Source organism: Xenopus tropicalis, chromosome 5, assembly GCF_000004195.4.
Source record: "Xenopus tropicalis strain Nigerian chromosome 5, UCB_Xtro_10.0, whole genome shotgun sequence".
Taxonomy (NCBI): domain Eukaryota; kingdom Metazoa; phylum Chordata; class Amphibia; order Anura; family Pipidae; genus Xenopus; species Xenopus tropicalis.
The window spans coordinates 135,145,455-135,164,018 of NC_030681.2; the positions used below are offsets into that span (position 1 = coordinate 135,145,455).

Sequence of the window (18,564 nt, forward strand, 5' to 3'; positions counted from 1 at the left end):
CAGTGCAGTTTTGGGCTCCAGTCCTTAAGAAGGATATTAATGAGCTGGAGAGAGTGCAGAGACTGCAACTAAACTGGTAAAGGGGATGGAAGATTTAAACTATGAGGTGAGACTGTCGAGGTTGGGGTTGTTTTCTCTGGAAAAGAGGCGCTTGCGAGGGGACATGATTACTCTGTACAAGTACATTAGAGGGGATTATAGGCAGTTGGGGGATGTTCTTTTTTCCCATAAAAACAATCAACGCACCAGAGGTCACCCCTTTAGATTAGAGGAAAGGAGCTTCCATTTGAAGCAGCGTAGGTGGTTTCTCACGGGGAGGGCAGTGAGGTTGGGGAATGCCCTTCCTAGTGATGTGGTAATGGCAGATTCTGTTAATGCCTTTAAGAGGGGCCTGGATGAGTTCTTGATCAATCAGAATATCCAAGGCTATTGTGATACTAATATCTACAGTTAGTACTAGTGGTTGTATTTATAGTTTATGTATGTAAGTGTATAGATTGGTAGGTGTGGGTTAGGTGTGCTGGTTTTACTTGGATGGGTTGAACTTGATGGACACTGGTCTTTTTTCAACCCTATGTAACTATAATGTAGGCTTTTCCGATGTATAGGCCCGCATAGAATACTGATATTTCCATTAAATCTCTAACACAGCAACCAACGGGCTTTATTTAAAAACCAATAGACAGCAGACACTATGGCCAGCTGTTTGTTATTTGTTTTATTCACTGTAGTACTGTAGCATTGTGTGTATCATTTAGGACTGTTTGTCTGTAGCCATTTTGTTTAGTAAAGTAGAACTTGTGTTATAAATCATAGTGTGTGGATGTTTATTTCCTTGACATATTACTGCAATTTCTGAACTTAATAATGCCATTGCACTACATCGTTTTGAGGTCCAGAGTTTTATAGTCACATGACTTTAAGCGAACATACACGCTGCGTTTATTTACACATTCCCACGCAGTGGCTTTCTATGTACTCATAATAAAGAAAAATGGTGGCCACACACACAAAGATTTTGGCTAGGGATCTTACTTACCAGCCAAAATCTTCATGTGTGCAGTCACCATTTTTCTTTCTTACGGCCTTTTTAGGATGTTGCCATATGTCTAGGGATCATGCCCTATGGCAATTCATCCAAGGTTGTGTGCAGCTGTACAATTTGTTTTCTATGTATTCAACCACACAGGAAGGAATGTGTTAAAGCAAAACTATACACCCAGAATGAATAGTTAAATCATATTATGTGGCCTATTAAAGAATCTTATCAAACTGGAATATATATATGTGTCAGTAAATATTGTCCTTTTACATCTTTACCATTGAGCCAACCTTTTGTGATTGGCTGTGTGCTCCCTCAGAGATCACCTGACAGGAAGCTCTTACTGTAATAGGAAGTAGTGTGGGAGTAAAAGGCAGAACTCTTGGTCTGTTTGTGTGCGTGGCCCTTCTATTTAGGAGTACCCAATGCCACATACTACTAAATACGTATATTTTTATGAAAATGGTTTATTTAAAAGAAAGCAGGGTGTTACATATGAGTTTATTTATGCAACATATTTCTCTAGAGATCTACATTGTTGAGGGGTATAGTTTCTCTTTAAAGAGCCCATTTGTCCCTATTCTGGCTGTACCTATGGCAAAGTGCAGACCCGCAGAATGCAAGTGAACAGAATATGCAGCTCACCCTCATTGGTGGTTTAGTGTGATGCGTGGGTACAGGTAACATAGGAAGGAATGGCTCCTCATTCCTGCTCAGTGGAGCGCATATATAAATGCCTGTGTGTAAAATAGGGGGCCTTACCATCGATGGTAACATGGCTCTATCCTACATCTCCTGGCAGGGCACTTGGCACTTCTAGTTCACAAGAAGCCCGCAGCAGAGTGCCACAGGTACTAGCAATGCCACACACCACACCAGCCAATCACTGCTCTGTACACATATTCCATGCTGCACACTGGCTGGATGTTTCTTGCTTGGAATCACTATTACCTCTATACTCTATAGGGTCCATTTAGCAAAGGATATTTATTCCATTTCCCACTCATTCTTTGAACAGAACAAGTCAGCCAAAGCTCAAGAGAAATAAAGTTCAAACTGTCTGTGTCAAAAACTGAACGTATTTTTCACGAGCCTCAAAGTTGTCAGCAGGGCGGTTGTACGGGGTCCACACTGGGTCTCCCACAAACAGTCTCATAGCTTTCACATAATTCTATAGGAGACAAAAATATTATAGTATAGAAGTGCTCCCTCTGCCTCAGTAAGAAATGTAACAAATGGGTTACATTAGCAATCCTTATAGTAGCTGAAATTGGTGTATGGAAACAAGAGGTCCTTTTAGTCTTCTATATTTCCATATACACAAAGCTACTAAAAACTGCCCTCCCCTATAAACAAAACAGGGATTGTGTGCCCATATATTACAATATATTCAAGCTGCCCAATGTATGTCAAATTCATCCCCGGTCTGGCCAGTGCTACACTCACTTTTATCTGATTCATTAAGAATTCTATTGCTTCATTATACACCAAGGCCAAAGTCAGCTCTTTAGGCGGCCCATAGAATACGTTAGGGAAATGGCAGACATATACAAGACAGATATACCCACATTTTCATCCAGGGTGAAGCGATGGTAAATCCCAGCTGGCAGGGTTATCATGTCCCCTTTTTGCATGAAGATCCGGATCCACCTGTCCTCCTTGTCTCGAACATCAAAGTACCCGCTGCCCTCAAGGATGTAGCGAATTTCATCATCGAGGTGTAAGTGTTCCTCGTAGAAGATTTTCAGCTGCAGGGGGTTGATTAGTAATGGTTTAATTTGTGCATACAGTCTCTGGCTATAAATAAGCCCGTTACATGGCTTCTGCATGTGTGATTGTGACACGGACCAAGAACAGAGCCGGATGGTGCTACAAACACAACGAGGAGTAGGGGGCTTAGAACTTACCCTCAGCTGATGCTCCGTGCAACCCCTGAATGAACCCCCTATAGGCTGAACATCACCGCTCATTAGTGGGAACCATCAGTGCATTCAGCGATATAGTAACTAATAAACTCTCAGTGCCAGTTTTTATTGCTATTAACCATGGAGCCCATTATCTGGCTTGGGCAGCCTGGCTCCCTCTGATCGGGGCACACAGGACAAACAGTACTTGGAACGGTCTGATTTTTTCATGGGAAACCTGTGCCGTTAGTGTCAGTGCCATGAAATTGCATGTTTCATTGCTGTATCTGTGCTGAACGACAGGGTCTGTATGTGCAATGCAGAGGCTCTGTGTGGGGGGGTGTAACAGTCGCAAATGTCTCTAGCCAAGTGACAATCCTTTCAATGGAGTGCATAGAGATTTTCAAATTATATATTTTAACAATTAGTACCACAAAAGGTTCCTTTGGTGCCAGTGGAATAATAGGTAACGATACCTAGAGTGCTATTTACTGGGTTTCCCCTGCTTCTGCTCCCCCAATTTGTGATTGGTTGGACAGGGTATTCTGAGGATGGTTTGTGGGGTCTAGGTAATGTATTTAATGGGCATATGCTATGTATTACCTTCTCCTCGTAATTGGGCAGCGTATCCTTGTGTATGGTTATGATATCCATCCAGGTGTAGTTGTTTTCCTGGCGGATCTTGGCAAGCTCGGGATCAGACTCGTATCTGTCAGCATCCAACTATAAGCGAATGGGAAAAGCAAAGATCAGAACTGATGGAAGCAGAAATTCAATAACTGTACATGGAGGATGTATAGCGAAAGGTACAGGGATATACATGGTAATCACTTCCTTGGAATTGGTTGGTGAGCAGCCAAAGGGCATATGGAGAGGTACGTGTGACAGTACGGCTGGCTGCCCACACAGCTAAGCGAATGTGTATGGCTACGAGGATGCGCATGGGGGCCCCAAACCAAAGCTCTAACAAATCAGGAGTTTCCCCGTAATTCACTCCATGCATCAGTCACTACTTGTCCTTTCATAGGATTTACATGTATCAGAGCCGAACATGCTAACATCAGCAGAGCCTAGCGGACCACTCATTCCCTCAGTGATCCATTCTCTGACCAACTGCCCATACTGGGCAGATCTGATGATATGGGTGTATCTGTATTGGCCCATGTGGACACCTAAACAACCCTCAAGCCTTGGTGCAGCTTTTCTCACGGTAATTGTCTCATAGTATAATGTGCACACTGTCCCTTTAAAGAACACAATCCCCCCCCAAAGCACCAAGCTTATAGTTGCTGTGCACGCGTGACAAGGCGGAAGGTCCTGCCGAGTGCTGTTTTGTTGCTGTCACGGTGCAAGCAGGAGACAAATGGCTTGCAATTAAAATAAAATGTTTCTTGCCGAAATACAGCAATTTAACAAGAATTAGGGAACTCACATTAATATTTATCCCACTGTTCCCCTGTTCTGTCTCACCCTCTGGCGCAACACATTATTTGTAGGCTCAGATGGACACTTTCATTCTACCGAAAAATACAACAGAAGCCAAATTACTCCCCCCCCCCCCCTCAAAAAATATATTTCCTGGCTGAATGTCCCAACTGGCCTTAGTGCTGCAACTAAATTCTATTTGCACAACCTGCGCGGGGACCGTTGCGCAGCACCAAAGTCCCAGGTACCGTGGCGGCACAACTAATGAGGCAGCAAAGAGAAACTCATTTATTAGATTTCGACTTTTCCAGTCAATTACTCGCCATCAGGAAGCTAAATGGGGAAGGTCATCGCATTAATGTACAGTGCATGTATAATGTATGGAAATGGTAGCCACGCCACTAGCCCACATCAACAACAAGTCCAGAGCCTAAAAATGGTTTGGTTTAAGCCTGTAGGGTGTTCAAGCTTATTAGGTAAAAAATAGGACACATAAAAACTCTTAAGTAAAATGGAAAAATAGAGAAACAACCAATGTAGATACAGTAACCAACGTGGTTTGCGTGGAATAAAAGTTCCAGGTGGATCATGTTCTGGTGAGGTTAGCAGTGCTAAAGATCCATAGAGAGGTAGGGAGAAGGCCACACCAGGAACACTGCAGGAGAAAACAGGTCCTGTTCTCAGTGGTCAGTGAGAAAGAAAAAAGCACAAATGCAGCATATTAGAGAACATATCTTGTCCAGATGTTACGATAATCCACACTTTGGTGGTTTGTAATAGTGACAAGAGCCAAACATAAAGGGTGTGATGTTGGCCTGAATTCAGGTTACTTTTGTCGCTTTGGAAGGCTCCGCTTGTGATGGATTGAGGCCATGTTTGTGTTTATTAGCTTTTTTATTCCATATAGACTGCAGAGGCAATGCTTCTTTGGAGAGTCCTGATGGTGACACAGGAGGATCGGCAAGGCCTAGACAAGAGAGGAGGCTGGGGCCTTCGGCTGGATCAGTGAGAGAATATAGGATTCCATTCCTGGTGACTGATAGTCTGAACGGGAAACCCCATCTGTACTTAAGCCCTGCTTGTTGTAAAGCTGAGGTAACTGGGCGAAGTTCTCTGCGCTTTTGGAGAGAAGTGGGCGCCACATCTTGATATATTGTAATGGGTTCGCCATCCAATTCAACTACGTTGTGTGTACGAGATGAACGCAACAGGTCCTCCTGGGTTTCATAATAGTGGAGACGGGCTATAATGTCACGAGGTGATTCGCCAGGTCGGGGTTTTGCCCGGAGAGCTCTATGGGCCCTATCCACTATAAGCAGCTCAGGACTGTACTCCGGCAGGAGCTAGGAGAACAGGAGCTCAAGCAGTTGTTGCAATCGGTGGGACCTATTTTCCAGGTCCTCTGTATGCAATGTTAGGGCTGTAACTGCGCGTTGCAAAGATTCTACTTGTGATTGTAGGGTGGAGTGAGCTGAAAGCAGGTTATCATGTTTCATTTCTAGTATATCCGTGCCTGCACCAAGGGAATTGATCTCCGTGAGTTTGGTCGCCAATGTTTTTAATTCGGCTTGGAAGGAAGCAGTGATTTTGTTTAGCTTTGTTTAAGACCTGCTACTGCTCCGCATGGTGCCAAGATCCGCCCCCCTCACCCTATTATCTTGAAGGGGAGGGTGAAAGCCTTCAAAATCCCACTAGACACCTAGGTAAATAGCATTGGACGGGGCTACTGAGAGGGTCCACTAGAGCCACAGCTCATAAGTATTTCCTATCACACTGGTATGCTGCACGGGGGGGAGGCAGGCCCGTACTGGCAATTACCAGATGGGGCAGCTGTAAGATACCATACACAGTCACTATTTAGTGGTCTTGGGGGGCTGTTTTGGCCTCTGTGTACTTAGAATGCCAGGGCCCATTTTGACAGGGGGTGGGGAGCCCTTGCAGTGATATTTCCCCACACAGAGTATCCCAAAATCCAAATACAATAAGCAGTGGTTTAATACAAAATAAAGAATATCAAATATAAATGGGGATAATATAAATAATTATAATGTATTTCCAAGTCCCTTAAAAACCTATAAAAAGGTACAGTACAGGGCTGTGGCAGAAAAGGGGTAAGGGGGCAATGGGGGTGGGTTGCCCCGGGGGTGGGTAGACATACTCTCAGTATGATTTCTGCTCAGGCTGCTGCCATTGTTATGCCATTGGCTGAATCTGGGGTTGCTATTATCCATGCACATTTAGTGGGTAGGCGTTACTTGGAGTGGCATATATTTATATTAAAGGCAGATTTTGGACATATTTATATGTGAATAATATAGCTCCACTGCCATTTTATGAGATTTTCTATTTAAATGTATCTGCATTAGGGCCGCCACCTGTTTGATTTTGACCTGAACATTTCGATATTTCTAAGGGCTGTAAATATATATTAAAGTTGCCACGTAGAAATCCAGGCAATTTTGTGATGCAATTACCCCATCCAACATCATAGTGGCTGCCCCTGACACCATCATACCCACCCCTGTATCAGCCCCGCCCCCTTTGTTCAGGTTTAGCCAATGGCAAAGTTGGCAACCCTTATCTGCACTGATATTTATTCTATTGGGCAATGAACACAGTGTTTCAGAACCAGTCCCAGTGGCTCTTAAAGGAACAGTAACACCAAAAAATGAAAGAGCTTTAAAGTAATAAAAATATAATGCACTGTTGCCCTGCACTGGTAAAACTGGTGTGTTTGCTACAGTAACACTACTATAATTTATATAATAAGCTGCTGTGTAGCCACGGGGGCAGCCATTCAAGCTGGAAAAAAGGAGAAAAGGCACAGGTTACATAGCAGATAACAGATAAGTTCTGTGGAATACAATAGTGTTTTATCTGTTATCTGCTATGTGCCTGTGCCTTTTCTCCTTTGAATGGCTGCCTCCATGGCTACATAGCAGCTTATTTATATAAATTATAGTAGACTTTCTGAAGTAAACACACAACTTTTACCAGTGCAGGGCAGCAGCACATTATATTTTAGTTACTTTTATACACTTTCATTTTTTGGTGTCACTATTCCTTTAAGCCTGATCATGGGGCTGCATGTGACCATTGCTCTCTTCCCAACCCATTACAGGAACAGTAACACCAACAAATGAACGAATGCAATGAAAATATAATGTACTGTTGCCCTGCACTGGTAAAAGCTGTGTGTTTAACTTAGAAAGACTTATAATGGTGTTTTACAGAGCGTATCTGTTATCTACTATATAACCTATGCCTTCATTGCTACACAATGGCTTTGTTTATATAAACTGTAGTAGCGCAGGGCTAAAGTACATTATAATTTTAATTACTTTTAAACAATTTCTTGTTTTTGTGATACTGTTCCTTTATTAAACCCCAAGCATTGCTGAAGTTATTGTGGATATGGGCCCTGGGGGATGAACCATGGGCAGCAGTAGAACAGAAACATCTAACACTATAAACCAGGGGTGCCCAACTACAATTCCCAGCATTCCCCCTTGCCCAGGCATGCAGCAGCAGGGACATAGCGCTAATATAAATAGGCGAGGGGAGAAAGGTTAGCGTGTAGCCCAGCCTGCAATCCCCACATGAAGATTTGGGATTAGACCAAACTTTTCCCCAGTCACGTGTTACTTTCCGTCCCCTCACGGAACTACAACCCCCCATACCCCATTGCGGGCGGTGCAGGGAATGCCGGGAGTCAGACAGTGACAGAAGGAGAAAGTGAGTGCAGGTTCTTCCGGGATAGCGAGTAAGGACATGACTTACTGAGAATGAGTGCACCCCGACTGCCTTCAGCTGCTCCAAGCTTACGGGCTGCTCCGGCTGCAGGTGGTGCGGTTTCCTCTGATCCTCCGTGGAATCGTCCATGTACCAGGCCTGCACCATGGTGACCCAATCCCCTCTGCCACTTACACAACTGGGTCAATCCAGCAGCCCCTCCTGTCCTATCAGCACTGGGGATACGCCCCTACGCCTTACCACGCCCATCTTGTCTGCGCTTCAACCAATACAGGGGTGGGGGGGGCTAGTAGTGGGGCTGCTGAGGTAAAACTTAGCAATAACTTAGCATTCCGACTTTATCTGGGCCCCTGAGTTGTGTAATGATTTGTAGCGGTAATGTGTCTGTCCCTGTCTTTTAATCCACCTGTAGTTCAAATTCATTATATGAGGAGTTTAGAAATTGCTAATATGTGGAAAGGTAGGCGCAAAATAATAAGAAGGGCATTTATGTTTGAGGTTTTACATGATGGCACACAGGGTACATTGCATAGTGCCAGGAGGCCCCTGTACTACTTGTTATTGGCCCTAATGGGAACAATTGTGCATTTTCCCACTGATTCCAAGAAAAGTGAGGATCAAGGTCTCTCAAATATTTCAGCCAAAAGTGGCATTATAACCAGCACTGTTCTTATAAATAGCTTGCCATTATAAAGAGAGAAATGTAATACAGGTATGGGACCCATTATACAGAATGCTCGGGACCTGGGGTTTAACGGATATGGGGTCTTTCCGTAATTCGGATCTCCTACCTTAAGTCTGCTAAAAACATTATTTAAACAGTAATTAAACTCAATAGGATTCTTTTGCCCCCAATAAGGATTAATTATATCTTAGTTGGGATCAAGTACAGGTACTGTTTTATTATTACAGAGAAAAGGGAATCATTTAACCATTAAATAAACCCAATAGGGCTGTTCTGCCCCAATAAGGGGTAATTATATCTTAGTTGGGATCAAGTACAGGTACTGTTTTATTATTACAGAGAAAAGGGAATCATTTAACCATTAAATAAACCCAATAGGACTGTTCTGCCCCCAATAAGGGGTAATTATATCTTAGTTGGGATCAAGTACAGGTACTGTTTTATTATTACAGAGAAAAGGGAATCATTTAACCATTAAATAAACCCAATAGGGCTGTTCTGCCCCCAATAAGGGGTAATTATATCTTAGTTGGGATCAAGTACAGGTACTGTTTTATTATTACAGAGAAAAGGGAATCATTTAACCATTAAATAAACCCAATAGGACTGTTCTGCCCCCAATAAGGGGTAATTATATCTTAGTTGGGATCAAGTACAGGTACTGTTTTATTATTACAGAGAAAAGGGAATCATTTAACCATTAAATAAACCCAATAGGGCTGTTCTGCCCCCAATAAGGGGTAATTATATCTTAGTTGGGATCAAGTACAGGCACTGTTTTATTATTACAGAGAAAAGGGAATCATTTAACCATTAAATAAACCCAATAGGGCTGTTCTGCCCCCAATAAGGGGTAATTATATCTTAGTTGGGATCAAGTACAAGGTACTTTTTTATTATTACAGAGAAAAGGGAATCATTTAACCATTAAATAAACCCAATAGGACTGTTCTGCCCCCAATAAGGGGTAATTATATCTTAGTTGGGATCAAGTACAGGTACTGTTTTATTATTACAGAGAAAAGGGAACCATTTAACCATGAAATAAACCCAATAGGGCTGTTCTGCCCCCAATAAGGACTACTTATATATCTTAGTTGGGATCAAGTACATGTACTGTTTTATTATTACAGAGAGGGGTAAAATACCTGTACCCCAATATCTGCCTTTTCTGAGCAAGCTGATCTGCACCAGTACCTGCCAACCTCTATTCAATGAAATGGAAATTCAGTTATTTTGTGAATCCTTCAAATCTCTATTTGTCTCCAGTATTTTGTTATCAAACTGGGTATGTAACATATCCAGGCAACAATCTCATCCTGACACTAAGCCCATATTATAGTATTTAAATGAAAATGAGATCATTTACAATATCAGTGCCATAGTGCCCTCTAGTGGCCCAGAGTGGCCTCTAGTGAGCAATATCATGCCAATGCGATTGTTTTGCCCTAGGGACAAATTTCAGTTATCAGAATCCCCCATCCATATGTGTTGAGCTATAGTTCCGCAATACAGAAGGCTGCCTAGCTTTAATACAACTCATATACATGTGTTATAAAAGACAAAAATGAGGCAGTTATTAAGAATGTTAGTGTCTTACCTGGCCTCATATTATCACATAAGGAATATCAGGCTAAATATAATATCAAGAAGATTGAGAAGGATTAATGCAAAAGGTTACAAACACACTGCAGAAATGCTATTAGAGCAGGGAATCTGATAATAATACACTTTACTACACCCATGGCTGCACATCCGCTTTGTTTATATAAACTATAGTAGTGTTGTGCAATTGTACATAATATATTAAATACATACATATATAAACACATACACCAGAACAGCCACCCGTACTGCACAACACTCCTGTAGTCTGGGACCACTGCCTAAATGCCCCACAGCCCCATTGAAATCCACAGCAACTTGGCTCCTGCCGGACAGCTCTCCCAGAATTTGCTGACAGTCTCACAAGATGAGACAGTGACGTGTGACTACAGAGTACAAAAGTGCAGTGACACGGACATACAACGTAACCCCCTGATGAGTACGTAATGGCGATGAACTGCTAATAATATGTGGTGGTCTAAGCAGGGCACCGCAGTCCATGGGTGGTTGCTTACTTTTTTTCCTCTCTAATGTGCCTCAGAGGGAAAAAAAAAAATTCCTGACTCCAGATGGCATGAGTCCCTGGATCAACTTGGCACAAAGAGCTATTTTCAATAACCCTTTATTCTTTCATTTGCTTAAAGGGGTTGTTCACCTTTGAGTTAACTTTTAGTATTATGTATAGCGTAATACTCTAAGACAATTTGCAACTGGTCTTCATTTTTTGTAGTTTTTTAATTATTTCAGTTTTTGTTCAGTAGCTCTCCAGTTTAGAATTGGCCTTTCTGTAACATACTAAAAGTTAACTTACAGGGGAAGCACCCCTTTAACCAACCCCTCTTTGAAGCTATCTAATGTGTCAGTACAACTGTTTGAGGAAAAGAATTCCATAACTTTTTAGATTGAACCTCCATATATGGTCTCCTTATATATAGTTATTATAGCCCCCATAAGCGACTCCACCATAAACAAGAAATCTTTCTTCATAACTGAGACCTTCCATACCCTTAACCAACTTAGTTGCCCTTCTCTGTACCCTCTCTAATTCAATAATGTCCCATTTGAGCACTGGAGACCCAAACTCTATGGCTTATTCTAAATGGAGCCTTATCCTCCACTGGCAGATCTATGCACCTTTTCATACAGACTCCTTACAACTTGTGCATTGCAGCAAAAACACAAGGGAGAAATTAACACCCCCTTTGAGGAGGAGTGTGTGTGGCACATACACATACAACTGACATTGGCCTAGTGAACCACACACAGACTTATTGACCGTGAATGCATCAGCACATTGGAAGTGACACCTTTCACCGTAATAAAACCTGCTGTTTTATGGAAGCCCACAATTACTCTGGAATTAAAGGGTTAAACTGCATTGTGGGCAAAATACATAACTATATAAAAATGTTTTAATGCACATGGATCTTTTAACAAGCCTTTTTGCTTTCTTCAGCTTCAGGCACAAGGCAATGAACACTTAGGGGCTGATTTACTTACCCACGAACGGGTCGAATGGAGTCCGATTGCGTTTTTTTCGTAATGATCGGTACTTTGCGATTTTTTCGTATGTTTTGCGATTTTTTCGGATTCTTTACGAATTTTTCGTTACCAATACGATTTTTGCGTAAAAACGCGAGTTTTCCTATCCATTACGAAAGTTGCGTAAAAAGTTGCGCATTTTGCGTAGCGTTAAAACTTACGCGAAAAGTTGCGCATTTTTCGTAGCGTTAAGTTTTAACGCTACGAAAAATGCGCAACTTTTCGCGTAAGTTTTAACGCTACGAAAAATGCGCAACTTTTTACGCAACTTTCGTAATGGATACGAAAAACTCGCGTTTTTACGCAAAAATCGTATTGGTAACGAAAAATTCGTACAGAATCCGAAAAAATCGCAAAACATACGAAAAAGTCGCAAAATGTTCGTTTTCAAGTCGGAACTTTTCCAATTCGGGTCGGATTCGTGGGTTAGTAAATCAGCCCCTTAGGCTCAAGGCAGCCCTGTGCTTTACAACTACCACTGACCAGATTTTTGTTAAATTGCTTGTTTTTTCACAACAATCTTTTTCTTTATATATAGGTGAGTCTTCTCTATTTGGCATGTCTGGAAACTATACCAGGGCTGGCTGAGATGTACACATGATTATGTGACCAGAACAGAGGATCAGCACAGCACCACACCAAGTTACTAAGAGTGAAGAGAAGAGATTGGATACAACCAGGAACAGGTAATTATGTATATTCATTACACAAAGGATACAGAGATACTGCACTAGATCTAGAGCTTTCTCTTCTATATTCTCAGTAGCAGGAGGTGCAGTCCCTGGCAGAGTGTGCCTTCTAGTACCCACCAGAAAACCTAGTATCCATTACCCACTCTAAATGGGCATTTCTCAAAGGTCAACCTGAGGATTCCTAAATTTTTCTTTCATTTCCCAATCAGTTCAATTGGCATCATAACATATCCACAATTTGTAGAGCAAAACACTATAAAATGCCTTTACATTGCTGGCAGTGTAAATTGCCACATGTATGTCAGTGTGCATTGTCGGGTATACATACCCACTTCAATTTACTTTGCCAGCAATGGAAAAATACTTCTGTGATTTAACTCAGGTGGAAAAATGCCCTGTGTGTTGTTGCCCTAAGACATTTTTAAATTTTTTTGTATGGGCTTAAATCTTGAAAAGGCTGAATTGCTTAAATAACAAATAACTTTCAATACATTTAATACTTTCTACTTGTCACTCATCGTGTTCACACCATCCATAAACACTTACAAATACACACGCACACTTTCATGCCTAATTTTCCTAAATGAAACACACCAAAGTCATTGCAATTTTTAGTAGGGGGCAATTAAAGACTTTATTTTAAATTTGAGATATTAGCTGGGACAGGGGGAGATGTGTTTATAATAAATGGAGAAAAAGATGATGGCTTATTATAGTTGATTCAGAGGAAGGCGAAAAACCCTTCTGAAGCTATAGCCAATTTGCCTCAGACGGGGAAAAAATTCCTTCCTGATCCCAAAATGGCAATCGGACGAGTCCCTGAATCAACGTTGTGATAAGAGAGAGATGTAACCTTGTGTTGTTTATTGAGGGGAGGTATGTGATATATATATATGTAACTGGTGCAGTGGAAGCAAGTTGGTTTTGCCGAAGTTGCAATATTAATGAATGATATGGCGAGTAGTGGAAGAAGTATGTTAGTCTAGAAAAAATGAGAAGTGGCAAATTGAGTGTGGAGATGGAATATAATTTTGGGCAGAAAGGTGGTATATTAAGTGAGGATAAGGGATAGAATTAAATATATACTATGGGAAAAAGGGATTTTTAAAAAAAAATTCAGCCACATAGATGATAAGGCTGCTATAACTAGAACAGGTAGTGCAGATGGCGAGGTCCCTGAGCAGTTGATGTTAATGCTATATGAATCAGATGGTAGAAGGTGCCGATGTTATGGGACAGATGTTAATTGCAGATGGAAAAGATAGTAGCATTGATAAAGTAGATGATACAGATTAAAGATGGTATAGATAAAACAGACATAAGAGAGTAAGTAAATTAGTTGGTTAAGTAGATGTTACACTCAAAGTGGATACAAAGAATGAAAAAGAATCTGTTATGTTAGATGGATTTGATGGTAGGGCATCTTAGATGATACAGATTATACTTGTGTTTTGGTAGAAGTCTTAATGTCTTATGTCTTAATGGCACAGTGAAATGATCAGATGGTAGAAGGGGCAACAGTATGTTAAGGTGTAATCTGTGTCAATTGCAGATGGAGAAGGTGGTAGCATTGTTTGATGGAGTAAATGACACAGATTAAAGATGACCCACTGAGTTGGAGTAGACAGTAAGGGCAGATGGAAATAACAGGGTCAGTTTAACAGACCGCATAGTCAGACAGAGCAGATGTTTCTTCTATAGGAGGTGATGGCACAATTAGATGGGGTAAGTTGGAGACAGAGCAGAAGGTATGAGGCAGGTGATGTAATACAACAGAATAGGTGGGGCCTTGGTCAAATGATGTTGATAGACATTTGATGGTGACATTTGATGGTACACTGTGGATGCAAAAAATGATATTGTGCGATATTGTGGGTCACTCCTGCCAGCTGGGACTCTGATAGGAAAACCCTTCAATGATCTTAACTCCTGTTGGGACACTGTTGTTCAAAAATAACAAGTTGTTCATTTGACGCCCTTCATTATTCACAGCCGGTTGCTGCAACTAAGAAAAAAAACACTTGTCAAATTTCTATGAGAAGCTCCATTTTAAGGAAAGAATAGTTAACAAAATAATTATGTAGTAGAGGCATATGATATATAGAAAGAATGATTTCCACGGTATGAATTATTAAAGCATATAGATATTACTGCAATAGGGCTCTGACAAATGCGCTACAACTAAGTAGAAACAATATCTAAGCTTTATAGTGGCATTAACCCCCCACCCTCTGGGGCCAAGAAACCAAATGGTAACTGTTGCATTTATTACAGTGGATAGCTCATATTTGCAAGACATGCTGCAAAAATCTCCTGCAAGGCTGGTTTAGGAACATGACAGAAAGGCCATTTACCTTTAGGAAGGAAGAATAAAGGGGTAAAAAAATGGCCAGAAAATGCCATTGACAGAAATTAAGCCCATGTTACTAAGCAGAATATGATCCAGTGCTGAAAGTATAACATTATTCTATGATGTAAGTTATTATTTGGTATAAAATGGATGATCATAAAAGTTGCCAATAGATCATTTTCATCCTAGCACATGGAGTTAAGTCATTTCTGCAATGATAAATTTACAGGTAATATAGTATTACCCTGTGTAGTAAGTGAGCCATATTTTTTATATTTTTTGTATGAACAAACATTCTAGCAGAGCAGAGGCAGAAGGTGAGTTCTGATAATGAGTGTTTACATAAAGAAGTAGTTTTCCCATTATCCCTGCAGTAATGTACTTACAGCTTCTAGCTGGAATGGGGGTGGCAGTCTCCCGTTTTCCAGTGCTTCCCAGTCAATGGAATCAAAAAAGAGGCATTGCCTGATGTTTCCTTTGACACCATAACGGCTGCAAGCCTTCTTCCTCAGGAGCTGGTTATAGAAAAGACAATTGTTTAAACATTGTAGAAATTTGTTGAACATCAATAATTATAATCATTGTTTTATTTATAACAAAACAGACAAACATTGGGTCTCATTTATGAAAGAGTAAAGTGCTATGAATCTGCTATGACTTTCCAGCTGAGGAAGAGGGTTGGCCATTAAAGCTTGTGTCGAAGTTTTCTGCTTACATTAAACAACATAGGCCAATAGCCCACTAAAAATTCAGTGTGCTTCTCCCCTTCTTTGGCTAAATATATTTGCCAGTAGGCACAAGCCATGCTGGAACGCAAGTCCCTTCCATGTCATTATGGGCAGGTGTAAGTACTCCTTAGCACAGTTCTCTTGTTATTTACAGTAGTAGAAGCAACATGTGTATTGATGCCCACTAACATGTATTGAGCCCCATTATCCCTTTCTTTGAATGTTTCTAATATGAATAATGCATATTTGCTTTTAATATTCTAAAACATGTTGACTGATCAAACCTCCCCCTAATTAGTTTTCATAAGGTACTTGACATGGTCAAAACTATATATATAGTGCAATGACCTCGATCATGTAGCATAGCAATATCCTGTAGCAATTTATTATAAAAGTATGAAGTGCAATTGTTTATAGAATATGGGATGCAAGAGACAGAATAGGGTTCCAATTTACCTAAGACCCTTCTTACTGTCTAATTCTTCTTACATCTAGAATATGTGTAAAGAGAAGGACACAACCAGCAACTTAACACTGAATACAGATCAACAAAATAGAATACACATATATTCTGCTGTGTGCTTCATTTATCCATTTACTTTGTAATATAGTAGCATGTGGTTTACTAAGTAATTAAATGTGTCAGAACTTTCTGATATTCAAGTACCAGTAAACCTCTTTGGTTCAAATGAGAGGTAACATTAGTGGGCGAAAGAAAACTCTTAAAGAAAATGTAAACTATGCCATAATGTATCTTGTAATGAGGTCTGTAATACAAAAGAAATGCAGATTCATCAAGTGAGATGGGTACATGTGTTAGAGAGATGTATGAGAGAGATAAAATAATTGCTCAAACTCACCTTTCGAAGGAGAATGACTAATTTGGAGGGAGTCCAGGTTGGAACTTTGGCCTTATCCTCAAGGATGGAGTGTCTCAATGCCGCATCCCCGTGTTTGTCATCAAATGGGTACCACCCAGTGGCCATTTGGCACAGAATAATGCCAAATGCCCACCAGTCCACCGCCGCATTATATCGCTGGTCTGCTAGCACCTTTAAGGAAAGGTAGATTACTTAACAAACTGCTAAATATTTCCAAAGCGGTTTTCCTATAATATGTTCATGCACCATCATCATAATACTCAATACTAATATATTAGGCCAGTATACCTAGTTCCCAGCCCACGTGAGCCAACAGTAAAAATTGTAAAAATGTGTAGTAACCATTTTACATTCATAAATACTACTTAAATCTAGTGGAGTCCTTGGAACAGATGTTTGAAAGAGCTAAAACTCCCTTACCTCTGGAGCCATGTACTTAGGTGTTCCTCTATAGCCGCAGGTTGTGTCGTGGCCAAAGACATGTTCCACTGCCAGGCCGAAGTCTGCAATCTTGATGTGACCCTCGCTGCTTATCAGAATGTTGTCGGGCTTGAGATCACTGCACCGTAGAGAAATAGTTGAGACATAGAATAAAATAACCCACAATTGTGTTATGTTACCTGCTATAGGAAATTTTGAAGCATTAAAGGGAATTTTTTTCCTTCTGGCAATTTCTTATAAAACTTATTTTTTTGTACTGTTCTTGTAGTCACATCCAAAATACTGCAGCTGTATGAAAACATATTGATGCAGCATGCAATTTCCATAGGACTTTTATGCAGCATTTTGCCTGTGTCTATAATGCACCCAAACACTGTCTCTGTTGCAAGTATAGGTCCCACTAGTAGCATATTCACCATGGTGCTCAAACGCACAGGCATTGAAAGCATTTCACTAATACATATATCAATGCCAGCGTGTAAGAACTCTTAGGGCATCTTTTCTCTGGACATTTGAGAGGACAAAAGTAATCTTAGGAACAAGAGCGTAATTTAACTTACCAATGGATAATTCCACGAGAGTGAAGATACTGCAGGCCGCACACCATCTCCGCAGAGTAGAAGCTGTTCATGATAGAATAATATTATTACCCCGATACTAAATACATATCATAAACTACACTGATTCATTCGTTGTTGAAGAATATGAGAAATCAGGTGAAATTAAGCAAAGTGATTATTTTTCCTTTAGGTGAATAACAACCCCAAACAGCCCACCCACTGCACAAACATATATTTCAGGAGCATATATGACTTTTGCCCTTTTTCTTTCTTTAAGGGCTACAAACACTTTTCTGCAAGTATCCTAGCTGGTTTATTTTAGCCTGTGTGCAATAATTACATAGAAGACCAAGCAGCAGTAATACTATAAGTAAAGTGTCTATGAGCAGTCTATGGAAACTGCTCAGGCTATTCAACTGCTACTGGTGCTTGTGCCAGTTATATATATATATATATATATATAATACATACATTGCTAACATCTTTTAGTGTTTAGGTATAATCATTTATAGTAATTATATTTGTTATGCTAATTGTTTTCCCCCTTTTCACTCTAATCTGTGCAATGACTGTGTTCTTTCTGTTTGCCATAGGTACTATATTCTTACATCACTTGTCTGCTTTTCAGGTGGTGATCCTTCTTGAGAAGATCCTTAAGGCTTCCTCTACTAGCAAACTCCATGGCGATGAAGGCGTAGTTCTGGTTTTTGGGTAAAGGAAAAAGAGAATGACTCAGGTGAGCAGGTAGCACAGTATTGAACAGTTTAATGTAGGCTTCTACGTGGCTACATTAGAACAAAGTACATATGGCACAAACAGGGGCATACGTATAGAAGCTGCAACTGTGCTTGGGCCCTGGTACTGTCATAATTACTCCTCTGGAGACAAAGATATATAAAACTATAAAGGAATTCTATTAACTATATTGTTTTAGCTCCCTATCCCTGTGCTGTATA

The 18,564-nt window shown here is 40.6% G+C and overlaps 2 protein-coding genes and 1 long non-coding RNA gene across 3 annotated transcripts; 1 reads left to right on the forward strand and 2 right to left on the reverse strand.

The window, feature by feature from the left end:
• Positions 1 to 1,493: 1,493 nt before the first annotated feature.
• adi1 (acireductone dioxygenase 1) lies at positions 1,494 to 8,319 on the reverse strand. Its single transcript, NM_001004933.1, has 4 exons — positions 8,152 to 8,319; positions 3,550 to 3,669; positions 2,611 to 2,790; positions 1,494 to 2,213 (listed from the first exon to the last, which is right to left on the reverse strand). The coding sequence occupies exons 1-4, from the start codon at positions 8,269 to 8,271 to the stop codon at positions 2,094 to 2,096; spliced, it is 540 nt and encodes a 179-aa protein (NP_001004933.1). The 5' UTR covers positions 8,272 to 8,319; the 3' UTR covers positions 1,494 to 2,093.
• LOC105947386 lies at positions 7,948 to 18,550 on the forward strand. Its single transcript, XR_001170805.3, has 3 exons — positions 7,948 to 8,106; positions 12,495 to 12,642; positions 18,237 to 18,550. It is a non-coding gene; the product is annotated as an uncharacterized LOC105947386 (long non-coding RNA).
• Positions 14,442 to 17,665, reverse strand: LOC116411063 (protein kinase C delta type-like). The gene is made up of 5 exons (XM_031902876.1): positions 17,609 to 17,665; positions 17,028 to 17,166; positions 16,587 to 16,778; positions 15,385 to 15,513; positions 14,442 to 14,653 (listed from the first exon to the last, which is right to left on the reverse strand). The coding sequence occupies exons 1-5, from the start codon at positions 17,653 to 17,655 to the stop codon at positions 14,525 to 14,527; spliced, it is 636 nt and encodes a 211-aa protein (XP_031758736.1). The 5' UTR covers positions 17,656 to 17,665; the 3' UTR covers positions 14,442 to 14,524.
• Positions 18,551 to 18,564: the final 14 nt, after the last annotated feature.

Coding starts and splice junctions, on each gene's coding strand:
- adi1 (NM_001004933.1), bottom strand. CDS start 8,271: ATGGTGCAGGCCTGGTACATGGACGATTCCACGGAGGATCAGAGGAAA. Junction 3,670..8,151: donor TCGGGGTGCACTCATTCTCA/GTAAGTCATGTC, acceptor ATTCGCTTATAG/TTGGATGCTGACAGATACGA. Junction 2,214..2,610: donor GCTTCACCCTGGATGAAAAT/GTGGGTATATCT, acceptor TGTCTCCTATAG/AATTATGTGAAAGCTATGAG.
- LOC116411063 (XM_031902876.1), bottom strand. CDS start 17,655: ATGGTGTGCGGCCTGCAGTATCTTCACTCTCGTGGAATTATCCATTG. Junction 17,167..17,608: donor TCTCGTGGAATTATCCATTG/GTAAGTTAAATT, acceptor TCTACGGTGCAG/TGATCTCAAGCCCGACAACA. Junction 16,779..17,027: donor CTAAGTACATGGCTCCAGAG/GTAAGGGAGTTT, acceptor CTTTCCTTAAAG/GTGCTAGCAGACCAGCGATA.